Genomic DNA, 22,290 nt, shown 5'->3' with positions numbered 1-22,290 from the left:
TTTCACATTTTTGCATTGCTTCCTGGCATCCCTCCCACCTGTAGCTGAGACAGAGAATGATCACCAATTGGCATCACTGATCCTGGAGCCCTGCTCTCGGCTGCTGACAGCAAGTGAAGGTTGGGTGTTCGCTACTCTTCAGTTACTCTGAAGGGGATGACTGTTGATCCTACCTTCCTACTACATACTGTACCTCTTTGTGTCATCTATTATGCCATCCCTGAACCCCTGTGTAACTCACAGGGATTGGTGGGTGTCCAGTTCTTCTTCTACACCATCTCAATTGCTTCCCCTGCAGAAGGGACAATGTCCCACATTGTTCAACATACTTACATCCAAGTGTCAGGTCTCTGCTTTGCCCAGCAACGCTCTGAAAATACTTCAGACCCCACATCAGCTCGTGGCTGCAACCCAGGGCAGTCAGCGTGGTATCCACCATGCTGAAGGATGCCGAAATCCCTGTACAGTAGCCAAAGGACAGCCCTCCCCTGAAAGATTTCACCCATAGGACATAGGTTGTCCTGCATAGGACCATAGGTGTATTAGGTTTGGAGAGATGAGCCTTACAAGGTACCTCCCAGTGTGTGTGTAGATATGTATATGTGTGTGCATATCTCTATGTCCTCTCTAATTTATCTCTACATTTATATTTTGCATACATGTGCATGCGTCATGTATAGAAGAGACCTGAAGGGACAGAGACAGAAAATAAGTCATGGTTTCTGAATATTTTATTATATTGGACATGGGGAAAGTAGTATAACCCCAGCTGGCAGGATGAGCGGTAGCTGGCCACTGCCATTCCAGAAGACACCTGCAAGCACAGAGAAGCCAGAACTTTCAGTTAGGTGTGAAGACAGTGTAAAGGTCCCACACAGGTTGGAAGATCTGGGAAACGGGAAACAAACCACAAAGAAGTGCTCACGGAAGGATAGAGTTTTATCATATGCAGTGAGATAACAGATCTGACTGGCTGCCATTTTCCAGCAATTGTGAGGAAGAAGTGCAGTGACAGAATGAGGCTGGGATTTCCATGCAGAATTAAGAGCTCTTCCTGTGACTGGTAGGGAAGTTGAAACTTGTTATCTACAACCTACAGTGGGAAATGCTATCTACATTTTTATGGCAAGTGTGGTATCAACTACAGACCTCAGCACAAGAGCATGTATAACAGATGTGTAGGTAGAATCTGTGGTTATAAACACTGAAGATGGCAGGGAGGGTACATGAAGAAAAGCTGCTTATGTAAGTTTGAATTAATGAGAATAGGTGTGCCTGAGGAATGAGTGAACGTGTGAGCAATGTTTGTGGGTGGAAAAAAATGGAAGGAAAGGAAAACAGGTGTGGAATGAAGGTGTGTGAAATATATGAGAATTGAGATGTGGATTATGTATACATGAATAAGATATGAGACAAGGGACTGATGTAACGTTTGCAGATATACCTTTGTATGAAATATGATACATTGGCATTTGTGCAAAGTGATTAAAAGATGCCCAGCAAGCATCTAATTTCTTTTGGCAGACTTCTATCTCTTCGGGTCAAAAGCATGGATGTTATTTATTACCTGTTCTGCACTATGCAGCTCATCTTTGGTAGAGGGATTCTTTCTGCAACTCAGAACTGTGCTGTACCAGGCTCCCCCTCTCCATCCCTCTCTTTTCCTGCGCTGTCTTGAAGCACGGCAAACATTTAGGAGGAAGGAAAACAAAAGGGAAAGAGCAGTCCCTGGGAGGGTTTCATTGTAGGGTAAGGATGGCATAACATGCACAGCAAATTCGCTCTTTGGCATGAAAACTAGAGTGACTTTCTCAGGATCTTCTCCTCTTGCCTTTTCATGTTACTCAAAAACAATCCTTGGCTCTTGAATGGTTTGTTCATTTCCTCCTGAGGAACAGGCAGAAGGATGAGGTAACATCCGAGGAAGGGTACCATTCTGGACTGAAAAATAATTGAGAGTTCCTGCCTGGCATCTTGGCACGAGTGTGCTGCAGACAGAGGGAGTTTCTGTTCCTGTGAGGCAACTCCTTGCCCTGTCATTCCCTACTGGTTACTGCAGGCAGCTCTCTGCACAGTCGGCTGGACTCCTGGAGTTAGGTTTTTCAAGACCTATATTCATGAGTGTTTAAGAAGCTTCAGCTCCTGATTTTTCTAGATATGGACAGCCTGAGTGTTAGATTTGAAGTCAGGGCAAATTTTAAATCTGAAGCTTTTAGGACCTGTTCTTTGCCTGCAAACTTTGCCCAGCAGAACCCAAGGATGATTTTTGTTTTTTTCTGTCAGTTACAGAAGCAGCTACAGTGCATTTGAAAATCGTGGACCTGTCCTTTACATAGTAGCATATGCGACCTTAACTACATTTATAATGAATCCATGAGATCCAGGCCACACTGGACATTCAGCTCACATTTTACATGGAACATGTGCATCATAATTCTGCTTGAGAAACCACAACCCAGCCAAGTCGTTTTCTGGCTTCAACCCGGAGCAATGTGCCAAAGTTAAGACAAGAATTCAGTTGAAGAGCTGAACGCAATGTTCCACTCTCAATCCTGCCATTTCCCCTCTTGCTCCCCACTCACATTTGAAATCGTTTTGTTACCACTGTGGTTAGTCTCACACTCTGCAACCTCCACTGACAGGTTCTTTGCTGAAACTTGACCCTCCCTTGACCCACTGAAGCATCAGACCCTCCAGGGACTGATGAGGAAGAACCAGCCTATGTTGGAGGGCGATGCTGCACGTATGATTATCAGGACTAATTAGTCCTGGTGGATTATTATAGCAACCTGGCTCTATTATTTCCAGGTATTATGAACTAGTGCAGTGTCTTGGCATGGTGCTATGCAGACACTGTGCTAATTGCTGCAATGCCATTAAAAGAAATGGTGGCACACAGAGGGCAGTTTTGGGTTTTTTTTAATAACGAGAAGATCTAATGCCCCCAAATGTTCTTAATATAAACCTGAGCCATTTGAGAAGGTCTACTTCTGCTGAATAAAACCTCTGAACATCTGGGAGACATACTTAAAATGATAAACTGCAACAAGTGAAAAACAGAGAGTTTGTATAGTGTCTTAACTCTGCTGTCTTTGGAATATGCCTCAAAAATACCTGTAACACACAAGGAGCACCTTGCTCCTGGACATACTGCTGAACTCTTGGGAGCACAAGACAGTCTAACGACCCGGTGTTTCCTGAAGCAATCTCTGTTGGGATGAGCTGATAAAAACACACAACATAATCTGCTGTGCTTTTGAAGATCAGATCTACAACCTAGCATATGCTAAATTTTACATCTTTACTGCTTTTTAAGTCTACTTCATTACTGCCCTCAGAGCTTCATACAGTGCTTTGATCACTAAACCCACCTATTATTATCACACCTCACTGCTGACAATAGCCCTTGCAAGAAGACTTCAGCCTACTGCTATTGAAATAGCTTAGAAAACAGGTTAAAGGCCTGATCTGTGCTATGATTTATACTGCCTCTCTCAGGCACTGCTCTGCTGTTTGGTAACTCATGGTTTAGGAGAGAATAAAGAGAGGAAGGGAGAGAAAGGCCTAAGATGTTACAAGCAGAAGTCTCTTAATTTTCTGCATTTATAACTGCATTGCAACAATTAATGTGCACAGAGTTACAACTTAAAATAGCGAATGCAAGTGGAACATAAGTGGAATTGTAATGTAATCCCTGGCAGCGTATTGCACATTTTAGGGGGCTGAGTTAAAAGATGTTAAAGAACACACTGCTAACCCTTTCCTAGTTTTCAGAAGCTTGGACGTTACCTGAACTCTTTATTTCCAGGTTTTCAAAGTTTTAGTTTGAGTCAGCATCCTGGAAAGGCACGGCATACCACAGGCTAACTTTTTCTCTTCTGCGTCGTGATCTCCAGCAGGCTCAGGTCAATAAAGACACAGCTGCTTTCTGCTCTACCGGATGCGATTGAGGGACCCGACTGAGATGTCAAGTGAGTCAGACATACAATTCTCCACCATCCGTTACCCAAGTTGTTGCGTGGTGCGCAGCACCTCTCTTCCACCACTTTTAGCGGCTCTGCAGTTAACCCCTTCTCACGCCTCTGTGCCTATCGAGCTTGCCCTAGCACCTCCGAGGTTTTTCGAGTGCGCACCACGGGATGCGTGACCCGGCGAGCGCCTGGCATCGCTCCACTTCTTCTTCGCCGCCTGCCTCCCTCCCCAACGGGCCGCGACAGAGCACAGGCCTTGGGGCGGGGCGGGACAGGACGGGAGCCGGAGGGGCCTCAGGGTTTTCCCCGGCCCAAGCCCAGTCGGGAGGGCTACCGCCTCTCTCTATCGGCGACGTGTCTGGGTTTGAGCCCGGCTTCCGCGGCGCGGGGCGCGGCCGCCGGCCCGGCCTCTGCCGCTTCCCTTCTGCCTCGCACACCGAGCCCGGCCAGGGGAAGAGGCCAGCGCGGGAGGGTCCTCCTACCCCGGACCGGCCCTCCGCGGCGTGGGAACAGCCAGGCGGGGAGGAGGCGGGGGCCGGGGCCGGGCCCTGTCGGAGGGAGGGAGGGAAGATGGCCGGGGCAGGCGCCGGGCAGGAGCGGGGGGAGGCGACGGCGGGGCGCTGCTGAGCGGCGGGGCGGAGGCGCTCGGGCCGGCGGGCCGAGCTCGGGGGCTGGGAGCCGCGGCGGCGCGGGGCAGGACCCGGGCGGGGTTAGGAAGCGCGGCGGGGCTGGTCCCGGCGCGGAGCGGGGCTGGCGCGGGGGAGGATGAGCTCGGCGCGGCACAGCCGAGGCCGCCCGAGTCCCGCTCCCTGCGGGGCCGCCTGTTAGTTCTGGAGGAGGAAGAGGAGGAAGAGGCGGCGGCGGGCGGCCGCGGCCCGGGCGGGACGGGAGCTGCCCCGGCGGCGGGCGGGGAGCGGGTTTCGGCCGGAGCTGGGCGGCGGCGACGGCCCGGCAGCGGAGCGGCCATGCCGTGGCTGAGCGGTGGGCGACGGCGACGGCAGCAACAAGTGGCGGCGGGACAGGGCGGCGGGCCGGCGGCGGGCGGGCAGCGCGGCCGGGAGAGCTCGGAACTCCCGCTGCCTGCCGGCTGGGAGGAAGCCAGGGACTTCGACGGGCGAGTCTTCTACATCGACCATAACACTCGGCAGACCTCGTGGATCGATCCCCGGGACAGGTAAGACACCGAAGGCTCCGGCGGGCGAGGGAGGACCCGAGGGAAGGAAGAGCCGACCCTGGTTCACCCTGCCGGGCGCCAACTTGGCCGCGGCGGGGGAGAGGATGAGGAGAGAAGGGGACGGGGAAGCCGAGGCCTTCCCGTCCCCTTCCCTCTCCCTCTCGGCAGCGGGACCAGGCCCGTCGGCGACATTTTCCTTCCCCCGTTCGTGGCCGCGGGAGGGTGTGGGCGGCGGGACCGCCGGTGCCGGCTGGGCGCTCCGCCTCGCCTCCCTCCGTCTTGAAGCGAAGGCGAGCCAGGATAGGGGGCCTGTCACGTCGACCCTCTTCGCCCGATGCATGTGAAAACCCGAGGGGCCGAGCCCCTGCCCCAGCAGCTGCCTAATTTGCCGTCAGTATAAATATTAAATCAAGAAAAATGGGAGGTTAGGCGGTGTTTCGTTTCCTTTGGGTTTTTAACCCTTCTCGTGGTGGATGCTCAAACCGAGTGTTGTCCCTCTGGAGGGGAGATGGAGGGCAGGAAGATACTGGCTCTGTTTATGCTCCTCAATTACTGGGCTAGCACCGCTGCAAGTGAGGGGCCTGGCCATCCTGATTTATTAGCGGGGCTGAACTAATTGGCAGCAGCAGGCTGGAGGCATGCTGAAGTAATTTGGTAGATTACCTCCTCATAAAAGATAACGCTGCGTGGAGGTAAGCAAACCGGTAAATTCCTGCAGTTAATTTGACAAATACGCCGTCTGCTGCAAATCACCCGGCTGCTGCCTTGTTTCGGGACAGCCTTGTCACGGCTCCCAGGCCCGGCACTGCGTGGTGGGATCGGGTTAGGCCTTTTAATTAGGGTGAAAAAACACAGGCAGATCTGATGCCTTTTGAGTAGAATTGCATTATAAGCGACATTTAAGCGCTACAGTTTAAAGCTGGTGGAAGCGTGGACTCTCCGTAGTGGGTGCCGCTCCGTGAATGCAACCTCGCTTGAAAGTCATCGCCTAAAAATTTCCACGCGGAGTTAGTGAACACAAGTGTCAGTATTCAAGGTGTCTGCGAAATAAGAAACATACGTCTCTGTCTATGCTTTTCTATATTAAACAATGTTTTAATACTAAGTGAAAGTTGGACAAGGACAGTTTGAACCTCAGCCAGAGCTACCTTGCCAGAAGTATGCCTGGAATGTTAAGCAGGCCACAGAAACATTCAGGCACAGTCTGGGTTAAAGACTAGTAATTTGAGCAATTTCTGCCGTCTTGCACAATGATACATAACTGTTTAAATAGCCTAAATATTTACCTACCAGATGAAGATCTTTTTGTTTCATCATTGAGACATACTTATGCTTGCACATATATTTCTTTCTTTTGCTGAGGCATTAAAATATTGGTTGATATGCTTTAGAGATCACATTTTTCTACATTAAAATGCATACACATGTTGTTAGCTTACTTGCAATATGCTGTTTTCAAGGTAATCAATGACATAACTGTGTCTGTGGCTCGTCTGTCATCCTTTGCATTAAATTTAAGAGGGTATGTGGTTTCCTCTTGCATATAGACCATATAAAAAGATTTAGCCATGTACTACTGTGTTTAAAGTCCATTACCATTCAAGGTAGGTAGTGTGGCTAAAATTATGACTTCATATTTTTAAGAAATAATTGAAATGCCACTCAGTGCTTGAAAGTGTCTCCAGATATTTCACATCAGTGTTTAAACTTAGGTTATTTTCTTTTCATTGGGTAAGAACAGGCTGTAGAGCAGAGGTTGAGACATTTGTTTTGAGAAGATAGAAATGACACACTTTCATGAGCATGAATCAATAGTTTCTGCAGACTATAGGTAGCAGGAACTAGTTTTATGATTGTAGAGTTCGTCTCTGTTTGAGAATAGATTACTACTGTTACATCAGTGAGTTGTCTTTGTTCTTCTGCCTAGTGGGAAGTGACCAGGTTTTCATTGCAGCTATTCAGATTCCCGTGGGCAGCAGTGAAGTAGGAAAGGGTCGAGTAGTTGTGTTCTTGCTTGGTCTGGGAAAGAAAGGTTAGTGCAGCATGGAAATGGTACTGTAGCTGTATTTCTGTAAAAACAAGTCGAGAATGTGGAGAGCAGAATAACCTACTTGTTTCATATGTATCTCAGCATTTTGAGTTGGGTATAGAGTGTCAGAGATCACCATTTCTGTGTTTGAGCATTTTGTTTCTATTGAGGAGGAATTGTGTAAAACTATGGGACCGCAGGCCATGCTGGATTTGATCAGGGCTCTGACAATCAGCACCTCCAAGCTTTCCTGTGGGCAGTCAGTCTCATAGGCATCCCCATAGGCTCCTCTTTTCCTGCAGCTGGCACGTGCTTTTTCTTTTCAGCATCCCTCCTGAGATTTCTCAGCATTTTGTGTAGTCCGGTTGTGAATTTAACTTGAAGCAATTATTGATTTAAAAAACTCAAACTGAAAAGCACATAATCCACCTCCCCAGCATTTTTCCCATTGAAGCCAAGAGAAGATGGAAATATTGGTTTGGAGAGGTTGAGTCAGTAAAGGATTTCAGAGTTTGGGAAAGAGAAGGTGACGAAGGCAAGGGAGGTGAGTCAAAAAAAACCCACCCACAACCAGAATGAGAGGGGATAAAGGACTCAGACTGGATACCTTAAGATTTTCTATGCTAAGAAAAAGTTGAATAAATTAAGAAAAAAAGAGGGAGAATAGTAGAAGAATAAGAAGATGAGTCATTTGAGAAGCATCCTTGGTATCAAACCGGTGTGTAGGATGGGGAAGATAGTGTATTGATCTGTGTGGATTGCGCATAATGAGTGGATTGTGAACGGTTGATCCTGGGAGCAGCACAGGTCTTCAGGTTGCAGTAATAGTCTTATCTTAATAGGTTGTGAGTTCTTCAAGGCAGCTTTTTTATCTTGTTTGCATAGTACTTGCTATATTGAGGTTCTGGTCAATAAGTGGGGATTGTAAATGATCTTATAAAACACTGACTGTGTTTGTGGTTGATATGGGAGATCCTTGTGGCACCAAGGATCTTACTGTTGCTGTCTGTTGGTGTTTGGTACAAGACTGCGCTTTCAGATGATGAGATTTTAGATAAAATGTTGAGTTTGGCAAAAGCTTTCCAAAAAGCTAGTGAGTCTTGTTGGATTTCTTACATGTGGAAACTACAGATAAAACCCAGTAGCCTTTTTTTTGCTGACAAATGCTAAGGGAGAGGGCCTGTTTCCTTCAGCTTCTCATTGTGAATTGTCTTGTTTGTTTGAAGATTGAAACAATCTTACGAGTCAGGATTTTAAACTTGTATCAGTGGCTTTGCATGGAGAAATTGTCTATTTGGGTGAGCTCGGTAGGCACTGAAAAATCAGTGGGCTGGGTAAAGACTCAGGTTTTAGCAGCTGCATTTGCAGAAACTTCCTGCAAGCCGGACTGCTGGAGTGTTAATTGAAATCAGGGAGTTTTCTGTCCTGTGTCCTCATCAGCATGAGACCTAAAAGCTGCTTAATTTGAGTACAAGAGTAAAACCCTGGTCCTGTAGAGAAGGTAGGTTGCAAGGAGTATGGCAACAAGTGGGGATTGACATTGGAAATAGAGAGAAGGGGCAAAATTTCAGTAGGTTGTGGACAGCAAAGCAATCAAGAGTTGGGGATAGGGAGAAGGAAGGGATGGCACCTTAAGCCTGGGAAGAAAAAAGTAGGGGAACTGGACTGAAAACCAGTAGGGCAGGGAAAAACAGGTAAGAAGAAACCGGTCTAGTGAGGGTGCAGGGTGTGAGGGTGTCAGCTCTTTTCTTGGTTGTACAGGGAACCCTGAGGGAAAAGAGTGCACTGACTTTGGATGAGGAATCTTCAGAGATAGAAACTATGCATGCAAGGCAGCATGCAAAGTCTAGGTGAAGAAGGGGAGATAGTTGGAAGGGGAAATGGAAGAACTATGTATAGAATATGATAATGAAGGTCAGGAAGTGTAAGATCTGTGAGGACAAGGAGATTGGTGAAAAATCAGGCTTGTAGAAATTGGAAATAAGCAGGAAAAGCTAATGGGTGTGAAACAAGGAATCAGCTTGAGAAAGTGGGCAGAAAACCCCAAAAGTGATGGCTGCTTTGTTTTTTTCTGGTGGGATGATTTCAGGACTCATTCTCAAAGTTTTATTTGCTTTTAGCAAATTAGAGCTGTTTTGCCTCTTCTCTCTGTGGGGTAGGGCAAAGACAGTCCATTACTGCTATTGTTTTCTCTGCTGTGGCAAGTGGCAGAGGGAGGTATTCAAAGTCACGTGCCAGTGTGATGCTGGATGATGCAATTTCTTTTTCCCCAGTTTGACTTTGTAAAGGAATGGGAAATGGCAAGTAAGAAGCTTAAATCGGGAGAATGTTCGTGTCAGAGATTCAAAGCTTGAACACTCGAGACTGAAGCTGCTTAGCTGCTTACTGTGTTGTATCAAGAGGATTTTTAGTGACAAACTACCAAGTTTTCTTGCCTTATTTGATACATGAAGAGCAGCAGCTCTGAGGCCAGACCAGAGGGTTGTGAGGCAATGAGAGTTGCTTCTAAAAGTTTTTGCCAAACTTGGAAGATGTTCCCCTCTCTGGTGAGTGGAAAGGACCTTTTGGTGCACCAGTGCATTAAATGTTTAGAAAGGCAGTGGGCTTCTTGTCAAGACAATTAGAAGCAAAATTTAAACCCAGATTTGTCACAAATAGCATTTTTCTGGACCTGGCTTAAACCTTCACGCTGAGTCTCAGTTAGTGTCGTTCAGTATTCAGAATTCAAATACTTTTACTCCAAAGCATCAGAAAGGTGAAGGCAGCAGAGTGGTTAGGACCTTTGCCTTTTTGAAAGTTTGCTTCAGGTTCATGCATGTTCTCAGATTTTTTGTCTACTTTTTGTGCTATATTTTGATTATCAACTGTTTGAACACACAGTTTTGTTTTGAACTAATGCTGTTTGTGGAATGGGAAGAAACAAAGTGGTTGTTGATCTTAATGTTCCCTCTGAAAACATCCTGATGACTGGGCAGATTTCCATCACTTGCTTTAACAGACTGCATCAGTCACATAATTTAAAACACAAAATGTAACTTAGGTGGTGCAAAATGTATTTCTGCAAGTGGTGCTTGGATGCTGTTTAAAGGGGACCAGAAACTACTGAAGTACTACTTGGTGCTTTTATAGATTGGCTTTCTAGGTTGTCAGTGCTACGCTTGCAAGAGATGGTTGAAGGGGGAAAATGCATTGAAAGAGTTTGGATCTGGAAAATATGTTTGCCCATGAGAACAAGATTTATCCACTTGAAGAAGTGTTTGAGAAATAGTTTGTGTACTGCTCAGAAAAAGGGGTTATACTGGAGGCTTTAGAGCTGTTTTGTTTAGTAGATTTGCAATAACACCTGATAGGCAGAAGTTGAAACCAGAAATATGCTAAGTTTTTAATAGTAAGAGATGTTAAATATCAAAATGTTTTTTTTCCCAATCTGCTTAGGTTCTTTAGTTGAAATTATCTAGTTAGGTTTTTTTTTCCAGTCTGGTTTAAGTTGCCTATCATTTTAAGTTCATTGTCTATAACCATCTATTTTTACTGTCTCTGTTGCATGATGTATCATTTGATCTATATAAAACTTATATATAGCTAAATATATCTCATAAGGATTGGCAGAGCATCCATCCCTTCATGAGAAAGTAGAGAACTTCTCTATCTGGTTGTTTCTCTCAACATAGTAAGGAAGAAAACCAGTTCATCCCATTATTTAAAGCATCTGGGTCACTGTAGTTTAGACCTTGATTACCTTAAGTTAGCAATAAATACAATGGACTTGAATCTATATTAAAAGCATAGCATATGAAGTAGTGCTTGATTCCAGATGTTTTGAATTCTCTTTGCAAATGTCAAGCCTGGATGCAGCCACAGCGTGGATGGGAAAGCTCTGCAGCTGTGGGGCTGCTCTTCTGGCATGTGACTGAGAGTACATGCTGCAGCACATGCTGCTGGGAGAAGGCTGCATTGCCCTGAGCCTCCCTGGGCAGTCTGCACATATTTGTGCTTTAGTTCTTGTTCTGAATGATTTGGTAGTATTATAAAAGGCGTGCTGTAACTGACATTTGTTTTGAAAGCTTTGTGTATGTATATGCCATCCTAAATCTGCTTCAGTGCCTTTCAGGAGGGATCCTCTGTCCTCGCCAGTAGGTCTTCAAAAAGGCAGATACTTAACCTTATATTGTGGCTGAATTCCTTGAAAATGTTTGTTTTAAGAATGAATGTAGGCAACAAGTGTCCTGGCATCGATGTTGGTGTTTGGTATGTTTGTCAAGCTGAGTCTTTTGTTTGATCGATTCCGATAGCAAGGAGATGTCAATCAGCTGGTTTATGGTAAATCATTGTAAATTATTGCAGCATTTTTTGCCCCCCTTGGTCTCAGCTCTCTGCTTTAAATATTCTTTAACAGTAGCTTGTAATTTCTTGTTGGATTTATGTTGCTTGGGACAAAGCAATAGCTCTATGAAACGAGGATTCACATTTTCTTGTAATTCAGTTAAAAATGAGCGCTACACCTCTGGTTGTTGAAGGTTATTAATCTTCATAGTATTTCTAAAGTATCTCAGAAAGCAGATGCAGGAGGCACCCACTGTTTCTTCCTAAAGGTGACAGATTTTCCTTGTAGTACAGTAGAAGTGAATATGGATTTATTTAATGGAGTTTTACTGGTTAAAACACAAATGCTTCGAAAGCCTAGCTTAGGTAGCACAGAACTGCAGGGTAGAATGCATAAACCTGCTGTTGAGCCATGGCAACCTCACTAACCAAAACATGTTGTTAAGCTTCTCTGTGTTTTTTTGAAAGGTGAAGGGACTTTTTTTTGTGTGTGTGCATTTGTAGTATTCACCTCTAAATAAGAGTATTTTCAGTAATTAGATGAGGAATGCAGACACCTGCCTTACTGTTTCTCTGTGCATTCTAGAAAGGACTAAATTAGCTCTTGTGACCAGTGTGTTGCAGCAATGCAGTGGCAGATGTTATGGGAGCATGGGCTTTTCCTTCAAGGGTCCTGTGAGATGCTCTTGACTGCCTTACATGTGACCTGGAACTTGCAGACTGAGAGAGAGTGATCTGTTGTGGATGTTGTCAGTGCTGAAAACTGTCGTAGAAGATCCTTTCCTAGCTTTTGTATGCATAAATCAACCTATATCTGAGTCAGTTTATTGTCATAATAGTTGCACTTACTGTCATTGAACAGCACCAAGCATTGTTAAGAGAAAATTGGGTATTGGCATTAACATATCTGCTCAGAGGTGTGGGGGGAAGTGTCTGGTTTTCAAGACCTGTAGTCTGCACATGTGAGAATGCAAGATTGGAAAGGTCACAAGCCCAGGGCTGGGCATTAAGTTCTATTATCTAGAGAACAGAAATTGTGTTTAGGATTGGATTCTAGTGATAAGTTTAGTTTGAGAGATAACAACTTAAGTGTTTTTAGTGAATGTAAATATAGTGACAGCACTGTGCAAACATAAGAACAAATGACTTGTTGGCAATAAACCGAAGAAGAACAACAGAAACTTATTGATAGGAAGGTCTTGTTGACAGACTTCACAGAGGTGCCCGCTAAAGGTAATGTTGGCTTATAATTTTGTGTTGGTTACCCTAAGTCAGAGCTCTGTGAATTTCTATGTGAGGCCAAACAGAAGTATTTAGTTGATAATTTGATGAAGCAAAATACAACCAATACTTTTCTTCTTAAGGTTAAAAATAGACCTTCCTGAGTACCTTATCTGCTGCAGATGTGACTGTTCACATTCACCACTAAACCTGCCAGGATCACAGCTTTTAGTTAGTCTTCATCTTGTTTCTGGTTGAAAGAAGCCAGTTAAAGAAAACATGCTTTAGGTGCTTTTCCTACCTCTCTGTCACTGCAGAGTAGTGCATGCTCAGCAAGGTTTTGCAATACAGCACCCTTGAGCTACTGGTTAGCTGCTGCCAAAGGCAGTAATGTCCTCCTTATCAGCCACAGGGTCTCCCCCTTCTCTTACACTGCTACTGGTGCTTACTTGACTTTATAGGTAGACAGATTAGTGAAAAAACCCAACCCTGTGCATCATTGAATTTGCCTGGTTTTGGAGAGGGTAGCTTTCTGCCAGTTTAGTTCCCTAAGATGACTTAACCTCCATGGCAAATGGGTATGTAAGTGACTTATGTCAATTAAGTTTAATTCAAAGAGGAATTGGCTTAGGCAAAAGTGATGAGTCTGTTTAAAACCTTCTCTGAGTAGATCTGTTTGTGAGTGGTCTCGACTGCTGATTTTTAAATACACCCATAGTAAAGCAACATATCTCTAGACAAGCTTCATCTTACATGTAAAAGGAAGGATTCATTCTTTTCAGGTATAAGATAGATGCATAAATGCCAACAAAATTCAAGTAAGTAGGTATCAGAGTCAGGTTTTCAGATGAGTAGCAGCATTGGAGTGGCTATTAAGAAGTGAGAGAGTTACAAGCAGCAGAACCAGTTTGGGGACAGAGTTTGGGATATCGGTGGTAGCTTGGAAGCCCTCATGTGAAAGGTTTGGTGGTGAGAAAAAATCAGTGGTGAGCATTGCCATTCCTGGCAGGGATTGAAGTTGGTGTTTAAGTGAACTGGAGCAAGGACCAGGTAAGTGTCTATGGGAAGATAGTGGCAGTGCAGTACCTTGGAGTTGTGTGTCAGAGGGAGCTTGAAGATGATGAGCTACATGTGGGGGCAGATTTTGACAGGAGGATCTAGGTTTGGTGTGGAAGTGTAGGGTGTAAATAGGGAAGGGTGGAATGTGAAAAGGCATGTTCAGGTAGTAACAAAAAACTGACAGAGCAGCTACTGGGGGAACTTAGAAGGTAGCTTTGTCTCTGGTGTTTGGAGCTATAACTCCACAAAAAGATTGTGGCAGCATGATTGGGGAAGTTTTTTAAGGGACTTGAGTGTGTCAAAGTTGAAATCGCCAGGTTGTAGAGAAGAAAGTTACAGTGTTTGAAGTAGATGAACATCTTTGCTGATGGAAAGGAGCAGGGACTCTTGATTTTTCACCTTGCTACCAATCCCAAGCCTGGTTAGTGGAGATAAATCCCACAGTTCTTAACTAGTCATTAATGGCAAGGGAACAGGGATGCAGGCTTTGTTCTGCCACGCCACAAGGGTCTTGATAATTTCTTGATTCTGTTCCAGATAGGAAAATTAATCTGGACTTAGTACAATTAGGGTGTGCTGAAAGCATGGTGAGACATGATCTGACACTTTTAATGGCCCATTGAATCATTTGAGGCAGCCACTTAATACAGCTAGCCTCCTGGTGAGGCTTGCTCTGGATACGTTGCATGATCCAGTAAGTGGGGGTGTTTTTCAGCGTGTCTCTCTGCCTCTTTGTGGGTGTTTGCTGGAGCAGGAGAGGCTCTTCTGTCCAGCGATAAGCATGGTGGTCTCAGTGTCTTCTGCAGCATGGAGGCGATTCTGTGCCCCACTGTTAGCTCTTTTGGCTGAAGGAGCTGATTGCCTCCAAGGGTTGAATTAGTAAATGTGAAAAACTGGAGCAACTTTCAAAATTTAGTTTTTGTGTTCAAAGACTTCACTATTTCAGTGTATTTAATTGGCAGTGAGACAAAACTGAAGTACAGTGATATCAACACCCTTGAACCAGCAACAGAGAATCAAAGGCTATCTTTCATAGCCTTCTGAAAGGGTTATTTTCAAAATGAAATATCTATGGAGAATCTCGTTGAAACAGTTTTGATTTATATTGTACTTAGGCTGAAACTCTTTCACACACAGCGATTAGTATTCTTTGCAGCAAGATGCAAGTTTGATATCAAAGCTGAAAATACATAGTATTTAAGCACTGATTTATTTAATCTTGGATTACAGTTTAAACAGCTAAAAAAGTTTTCAAACACCCTTAGCACACAGAGCATTCTTGGAAAGAGTGGCTTATCCATATTTGGAAGGCTGCTGAAGTACTGCATAATTATCTAATTCTATAGCATAAACAATTTGTGACACACTTCTCAAAGGAGGATACAGTCCAAAGCTGCTTGACTTGAACAGCTATGCTGTGCATGCTTAAAGAGAGTTTCAGAATAAAAGAGAATTTCAGGGTAAAAGTAAACTGCCAGTGAGAGTTGTTTCTTTTTTCCCCCAATACTGGGGTAAGTAGTAGATGGAGAAAGGATTTACATGTGTTCAGAAATTAGTCTTGTACTTTCTGCTTCCCCAGATTACATCTTTTGTATAAGACTAAAACTCCCAGTATTGAAGATACAATATGGCAGATGGGTGAAAAGCCTCAAGCTTCAGAAGTTAGCCACAAAACTCCAGGAAAAAATCTTTTAATGCCTCTCATGGCTATTGGAGCATAGATAAACGTTAGTAGCAGCTAAGTAGTCTCTAACACTATAATTGATGACTAACATTAATTAACCTGATGACTATCCATTGTGAGCTACAGAAAACATGACCAAATTGTTTCAGTTAGAAAAACCCTTTTGAGTCCTACCATTACTTAATTTGAACCATTTGAATTCCACCTCTCTGTTTAGTGTAGCTGCTTCGTTGGGCCAGTTATATAATAGAACTAGTTGTTTAGAAGAATGTAGGAGGGAGTATGTGAATGTTTTGTGCAATGTCATTTAATCAGCTGAAGTTTCAGGCATCTTGCCATCAATGATTTCTTACAGCTACAACCTCATTGCTTCTGGTGGTAAATGTTTTTTCTCTAAAAAAAGAGAAAAAGTGAATGTTTCCTGTCACTGGTTGTGCATGTGGCTCAGAACTTCCCAGTTCTTTGTACTGAATCTGGTCATAGGGCTTCAAGTATGTCCTAAAGAATTACCAACTACCTTAATTTTTACGAGATCTTCAGAAGGAACTTGTGGCAATTTTGGTACAAATTTTGATGCCCTGGCTTCTTCTCTTCTCTTCTTCATAAATGCTTAGAAGAAGAACCTTGAGTTTTCCCAGAAGGGTGTGTAAAGGAATCCTTGACTATTTCATTGAGCTTAGATGTAAACCTGTTTTTGTGCTAAACCAGGTTAAACTGTGTCTGTCCATGACTGCTTAAAAGGCAGAACACCAGATGGTTCATATGGATGAAGGTATATAGATATGTGTATGTGTGTCTGTATTTTAAACACATGGTCATAAAATTTGCCACAATATTGTGGAAATCTGGCAGACTAGATAAAACCCCAGTGATTGTGGAAAATTTCTCCCTTCCACTGAAACACCAAGTGCCCTGTGTGCAGAGCTTCCTCTAGGCACAGAGTAAACTTCTACTGGCACCTGCTGTAATATTGTGCTGGGTAATTTACTTCTTGGAGTAATCCTGTAGATCTGTCCATGGGTGCTCAGATCTTCCCTTTGGCAAGAGCAATGATCACTGGGTTTTATTTCGGTGAGGGGTCTGGAGCACAGCCTTATGAGGGGAGACTGAGGGAGCTGAGGTTGCGTAGCCTGGAGAAGAGGAGGCTCAGGGGAGACCTCATTGCTGTCTACAACTACCTGAAGGGAGGTTGTAGCCAGGTGGGGGTTGGTCTCTTCTCCCAGGCAACAAGCACCAGAACAAGAGGACACAGTCTCAAGCTGCACCAGGGGAGGTTTAGGCTGGAGATTAGGAAGAAGTTCTACACAGAGAGAGTGATTGCCCATTGGAATGGGCTGCCCAGGGAGGTGGTGGAGTCACCGTCATTGGAGGTGTTCAGGAGGAGAGTTGATAGGGTGCTTGGTTGCATGGTGTTGGATGATAGGTTGGATGTGGTGATCTTGAAGGTCTGGTCTGGTCTGGTCTGGTCTATTGACAGGGTACTTGGTTGCATGGGTTAGTTGACTAGGTGGTGTTGGGTGATAGGTTGGACGTGATGATCTTGAAGGTCTCTTCCAACCTGGTCTGGTCTGGTCTGGTCTGGTCTATTCTATTCTATTCTATTCTATTCTATTCTATTCTATTCTATTCTATTCTATTCTATTCTATTCTCTGGATGTCAGTGAGGAGTGAGCCACATCCTCTGTTCTCTTTCACAGTCTCTGCCAGGCAACCCTAAGGTGGTACTGCTCAACCAGGACTCAGTTTGTGTTCTTGAGTTAAAGGCTTTCTGGATTGTGCTATTTGCTGACTTGTGTGAAGCTTTTTGGCAATTACTCGATTCTTTTGGAAACAGTATGTGGAAGAAGATACTTGTGTTTTTCCCCTCAATACCTTACATGTAAAGGGTTCAGAATTTAAATGAAAACAAAAGCTTTGTTGTTTCAAGACATGGCTGCATTATTGTATCATTAAAACTCAGGGCAGTCCATTTCTGGAGTGTCTCCTTTGTGGGATTATGTACTGGAGTTCTGCATGTATGAACATCTGCCTACACTGTTCTTTGGGTATTTGTTTTATTCTTTCTGAGCTCAGCTGATAAAATTATGTTTATTTTTTGCCTTAATCACAACCATAAGTTGCTTCTTGTTACATTGAGAATCTATGGAACATTTATAAACCAGTTTTTTGTCCTCTTAAAAAATAAATTGCCCTGTGTCCAGTGTGCTGGTTCCATTAGGAACACCCCAAAGCTATGGGTAGTGTCCTGGCTGTGGAAATTCTGCCCCCTCCCCTCTAATCCATGAATTGTGTTCTTTAAAATGCAATTCTTTCAAGATAATGTGTTCATTTTTCTGTCTTTTGGGCCTTTTATGGATGTGATGTGAGACTTATTTTTAAACGTGGATGAAGATTTGGATGCTGATGGACTTGTGTCCAGAGATTCTTAGGGTGTGTGTCCTGTAAAGAAGTAACAAGATGTTTTCCTGAGAGGTTATACAGACTCAGAGGCTCTCGAGGCAATGTGGTAACAACACTGCCTTACATTAAAGGTGAAATATTTCTCCTTTACTATAATTTCTGTCTCAGATTAGGAATACATCTGCTTTTTCTCCCCATTAGTGAAGATGGTTTGATGTCCAGACGTTTATGAGAACAATTTCCAAAGAGTGGTCAGAGTGCTTTGGCTAAAGAGTTTCTGAGCATTTTAAAATGCTGTACCTGGGAGACTTTATAATGTATAAGTTTTGTTGGGTTTTTGAGGGTTTAGTTTTTGGGGGGTGTTCTTTTTATATGTTAGGAGAGGGAAATGTGCACAATGCTCATAGAGGAGGATTTTTCCCCCTCACATCTGCATTTTACTCATCTTGTATACTCTCTGTATGCTATCAGCTTTTAGAAGCTAGGGGCTGGTGGGTTTTCAAAAGTGTTTTTTGTTTTAATGTCATGGTAAAAATAGTTTGCAGCTTATTGAAAAACAAGGCAGACCTGTGCCTCAAAACCCAAATGAAACTGCTGCTTAGATGAGGCTCTAAAGAGGGCATTTATATGTTGTGGAATGAATGGCATGCCTGCGCGGGCTCCCGCAGGCCGGATATTTCCAAGGTATCAGGCAGAGCTGTATATACTGCGCTCTTCCCCCTTCAGCTCTCAGAGTTTCTCCCTTGGCAAAGTTCAAAGGACCCCTAGCCCCAGTGGGGAGTGGGGAACAGTGAGGGGAAAAGAAAAACTGAGCAAGGTGACTCTGTGTGTATATGTGGATAGGTCTTATTTCAGTTTTTAAGAAATGTTATTGCTGGTTTCCCCCCAAGCTCTGGGGTGATAAGTTGTAAGCTGCTTGTGCTTTGTGAGCTAGCATTGTTGTTTTTAATCATTGTTCTTTGAACAGTGTAGTTAGGAATTTCCTGTTCACGTTTTACTACAATGGTTTGTTTAAAATGATAGACCACAGTCCTTTTCCTGACCTGAAACTAGATTAGCCTTGAATGTCGAAGAGAAGTTGGACAAATAAAGAGGATAGGCTGTATTTGCTTATGTCAGGGAGAGAGGCCTTTCAGCCACGGGCTTGGTTATATCAAATACCACAAGTCATGTTTCTTAAATATTTATTAAGACAAATAAACATAGTTATTGTATGAACTGGCACTAATCCAGATTGCTGTCGCTTTGATTCTCATGGGTGGGTCATTTTTAATTAGGAGAAATGTTTTAATCACGACTGATATCTGCGGGATGGCTGAATCCAGCGTTACCTCAGCTCTCCCCTCAGCCTGCCCCCTGCCCGCTTGTTGGATTTAGAACTGCAACAAAATAAGGCTTGGCGGAGTTCAGGTTATAAAATGTGGCAACAGTCTATCAGGAAATACTCAAATTGTGAATGAAGGTGCCTGTTTGTGGTGTCTGTATCAAGGGAAAACTAGTATAGTCTTTGTATCTATTGCCATACCTTGGCTGTCAAATCTGGGGGTGGGGAAAGCGGTGCCCAGAGGTATTAGATGCATAAGGAATGGCAGCATCCTTGTTTATACAGTTTGTGTTTGTTTAGGACAAGTTCCTTGAACAGCACTGCTAATCTGTATAAATAGTGCACATCTGCATTGATGGGACAGTGCAGCTAATCAGGCTGCTAATCAGGCTTTTTATCTGGAAAGAGATGAAATGCTAGTGCTAAAAGCTGTATATTGTCTCTTACTTTGGGTTTTTATTCTATGGAAAAATTGCTGTGACATGAATTGGTTTATGGCACGGTACAAAAGGTTTATCTGGTTTTGGAGGGATGGCATATTGACTTGCTGCTGAGTTGGCTGCCGAGTTCTTCATTAACAAGCTGCAAGCTTGTGAATATATGCTTTATACAGTGCTCTTGTGTATTTCAGAGCAAGAAGGCCTGTGAGTGTGTGCATGTGAAATTCTGATCAACCTGCTGAATTACTTTTCCAAGCCAGAAGATGTCAGATTTGTAAGGCTGGGGAATCTGTAGCTGATATGACACACAGGCATGTCATTACAAGGGTGTTGCCAGTTAAAATACTCAGCTGTTACGGTATTTCCATCTTAGCATCTAACTTTGTTCCACCCAGCAAACAGTCACATAAATAGGACTAGATGGGTTTTTAAAGGAAATATTTGATGTATTTTAAAAGAAAATAACCTTTGGAAGCAAAAATATTTGGGTAGCCTGCACGTGAGTGTTTAGGGCAGGGCGGGGAGATGCCTCGCAGGGTCCGGAGTCTGAAGTGCTGAAGAGGCTCACAGTAAATGCTGTGTGGAAAATGTTGCCATTTATAGAAGCCAGGTATTTCCGTGAGTACCGGAATTGATGAAGTCTGGTTTCCTGTGGGTTTGTGTCTTTCGGCTGACTGGGAAGGTGAAAGTTCTGCCAGATGCTTTTTGCCTTGCATTTGGAGTGTTTGCATCCACTCGCTCCGGAGCAGATCTTCTGATACCCAGTTAGGTGTAAATACGGACTTTCTACTAGGCATCATGCTTTCATAAACTTTGATAGGGTTTAGAATTATCTGGAGGGCTTTCCCGAAAACTGGAAACTCATGGGTAGAATAAACCCCAAATAGACTGAGGTCTATTAATTGATACTGTCATTAACAAAAATCACGTCTCATTTTTCATAGGAGACAGGGACTATAAGCCCTTGGTGTGTTTGGGGTTTTTTTCATGCTCCTGTTGTCTTCTTGCTTCCAACAGTCAGTTCATCAAGGCAGAAGCCAATTCCTACAAAGAGTGATGTTTTGACCTAGTCAGTAATAGAAACACATTTTGAGATTAGTGCACCGGATTTTACTGCACAGGCTTCAGCTAGAATTGCTCTGTGGTGAGCGTGCAATGGATGCACTGTTCCCCAGAAACAGAGCAGTAGATTGAAGTTTCCTGTAGAGCTGTTGGGCTGCATTGCCTGTGGTACACTGCCTGGCTTTAGGTTTGGTTTCCTGTGTGTGAACAAACAGTGCTATCTTGACTAGAGATCCAGAGTCCTGCAAAAGATCTATCAGTGAGGTGCCTGCTATTAATGTACCTGCTGTCATGTACCTCTTGTTGTTTCATTAATATCTTTCTTTGTATGATAAAAAGGATCAGAGATGTATTGTGTGGAGCACAGTCAGGGTAGTGGGTGCCGTTGGTTTCGCTGTCAGCAAAGATGCGTTCGCTTTTGTTTTGACCCTCATGAAGCACAGATTCTATTACCTGGAAAAGATGGAGTTTAGTAATCTTGGGTGTGAATAAGCAGTGCCCTCAATCATCCGTGTGAATGCTTTTTGTGTAGCAATCTGGGTGAGTAGTTTATTCCACTAGATGAAGTAAGTGGGGTGAATGAGGTGAGTAAGCAATTTCATTATGAGACACTCTCAGTTGTGTCTAAATGCAATGTTGCAGATTCGGCTTGTGCTTTTAGCTGGTTGGGAGCCAGGTGGCTGTGGTTAATTCATCACCAAACTTGACCAAACAAGCCCTGTGTGGGATAGGTTATGTTAGATCCAGCTCCGTGCCACACTGAAGTAGCTGGAAGCTGTACACACGGGAGCCAGGGCAGAGCTGCCCTGAGTCTGCTGGAAGCATCTCATCCTGTGTAGACAAATTCTGGAAATGTTTGTGTGGGATCATGAATTTACTCTATGAATTTACAGTACCTGAAATGTTACATTCTTGACAGAGACCCATTACAATTCTTCTTGTGCAAGCTGTAGATGCTAGTTCTTTCTGATAGGGTTGTATCTGTAAAGCGTATGTGGACTCTGTACTGTCATAGGGTGTATCACCAGTGTTAGTCAATAGCTTTCTTAATGGGCAATTGGCAGTGAGCTATCATTTTGGTATATAATGAACTCATCTTAAGCAAAGATCTTTGAAATAAAGCCACAACTTCAGGAAGATTTCTAATACCTACTTGGAAGGATAAATTGAACTTTCAAAGTAGACAACTAAATAACTCTTTTCAAATACTTGATAGAAACAAAAAAGCACCTTTAAGTTTTTCTTTCCAGTCTTCCAAAATGTTGCTTTAGATTCATTTCCCTGTCTCCCAGCTGTATTCCTGCAGTGCCTTTTCTGACCTCATCTTCTTGTTGTTGTGAAATACCAGTCCTAAAATGTTTGCCTGTTTTAGTCATGCCTCTCCAAAGAAGACAGTGGTACTGGCTTGGGATTTGGGAGATAGAGGTTTGGTTATCTGCTCTGCTTTTTTGTGTGCACTGTTACTTTTAAACTGCTTGTGTCTGCTGCTCAGGTAGGTGCTAATTAGGGTATTTCTTAACTTTGCAGTGGTGTTCTGATTATAAATTACTGTTGTGATTGTATAAATGCAATAAAAGAGTGATGTAAAGATTCAGTTATCTTT

The 22,290-nt window shown here is 43.7% G+C and overlaps 2 protein-coding genes across 10 annotated transcripts in view; one reads left to right on the top strand and one right to left on the bottom strand.

Annotated features, from left to right (window-relative positions):
* Positions 1-728: 728 nt before the first annotated feature.
* On the bottom strand, positions 729-5,201 carry LOC137453692 (uncharacterized). Of its 6 annotated transcripts, none has more exons than XM_068163161.1 (3): positions 3,790-5,201; positions 1,568-1,941; positions 729-814 (listed from the first exon to the last, which is right to left on the bottom strand). In XM_068163161.1, the coding sequence occupies exon 1, from the start codon at positions 4,936-4,938 to the stop codon at positions 4,450-4,452; it is 489 nt and encodes a 162-aa protein (XP_068019262.1). In that variant the 5' UTR covers positions 4,939-5,201; the 3' UTR covers positions 729-814; positions 1,568-1,941; positions 3,790-4,449. The 6 variants fall into 6 exon arrangements, with proteins under 6 accessions (XP_068019262.1, XP_068019264.1, XP_068019263.1 ...); XM_068163162.1 differs by lacking the exon at positions 729-814 and adding an exon at positions 3,115-3,222 and having other exon boundaries at positions 888-1,673; XM_068163163.1 differs by lacking the exon at positions 1,568-1,941.
* WWC3 (WWC family member 3) overlaps positions 4,911-22,290 on the top strand; it is a 90,612-nt gene continuing 73,232 nt past the window's right edge. For all 4 annotated transcript variants that reach the window (XM_068163157.1, XM_068163156.1, XM_068163155.1 and 1 more), the window contains exon 1: positions 4,911-5,145. In XM_068163157.1, the coding sequence (XP_068019258.1) occupies positions 4,937-5,145 (209 nt within the window). In that variant the 5' untranslated portion in view covers positions 4,911-4,936. The remainder of the gene's footprint in view (positions 5,146-22,290) is intronic.

This window comes from Melanerpes formicivorus, unplaced genomic scaffold, assembly GCF_026170545.1.
Source record: "Melanerpes formicivorus ecotype bairdi unplaced genomic scaffold, bMelFor1.0.p_v2 SCAF_70, whole genome shotgun sequence".
Taxonomy (NCBI): Eukaryota; Metazoa; Chordata; class Aves; order Piciformes; family Picidae; genus Melanerpes; species Melanerpes formicivorus.
The sequence above is the reverse complement of the archived record's forward strand: the minus strand, read 5'-3'. Positions and strand labels throughout refer to the sequence as shown.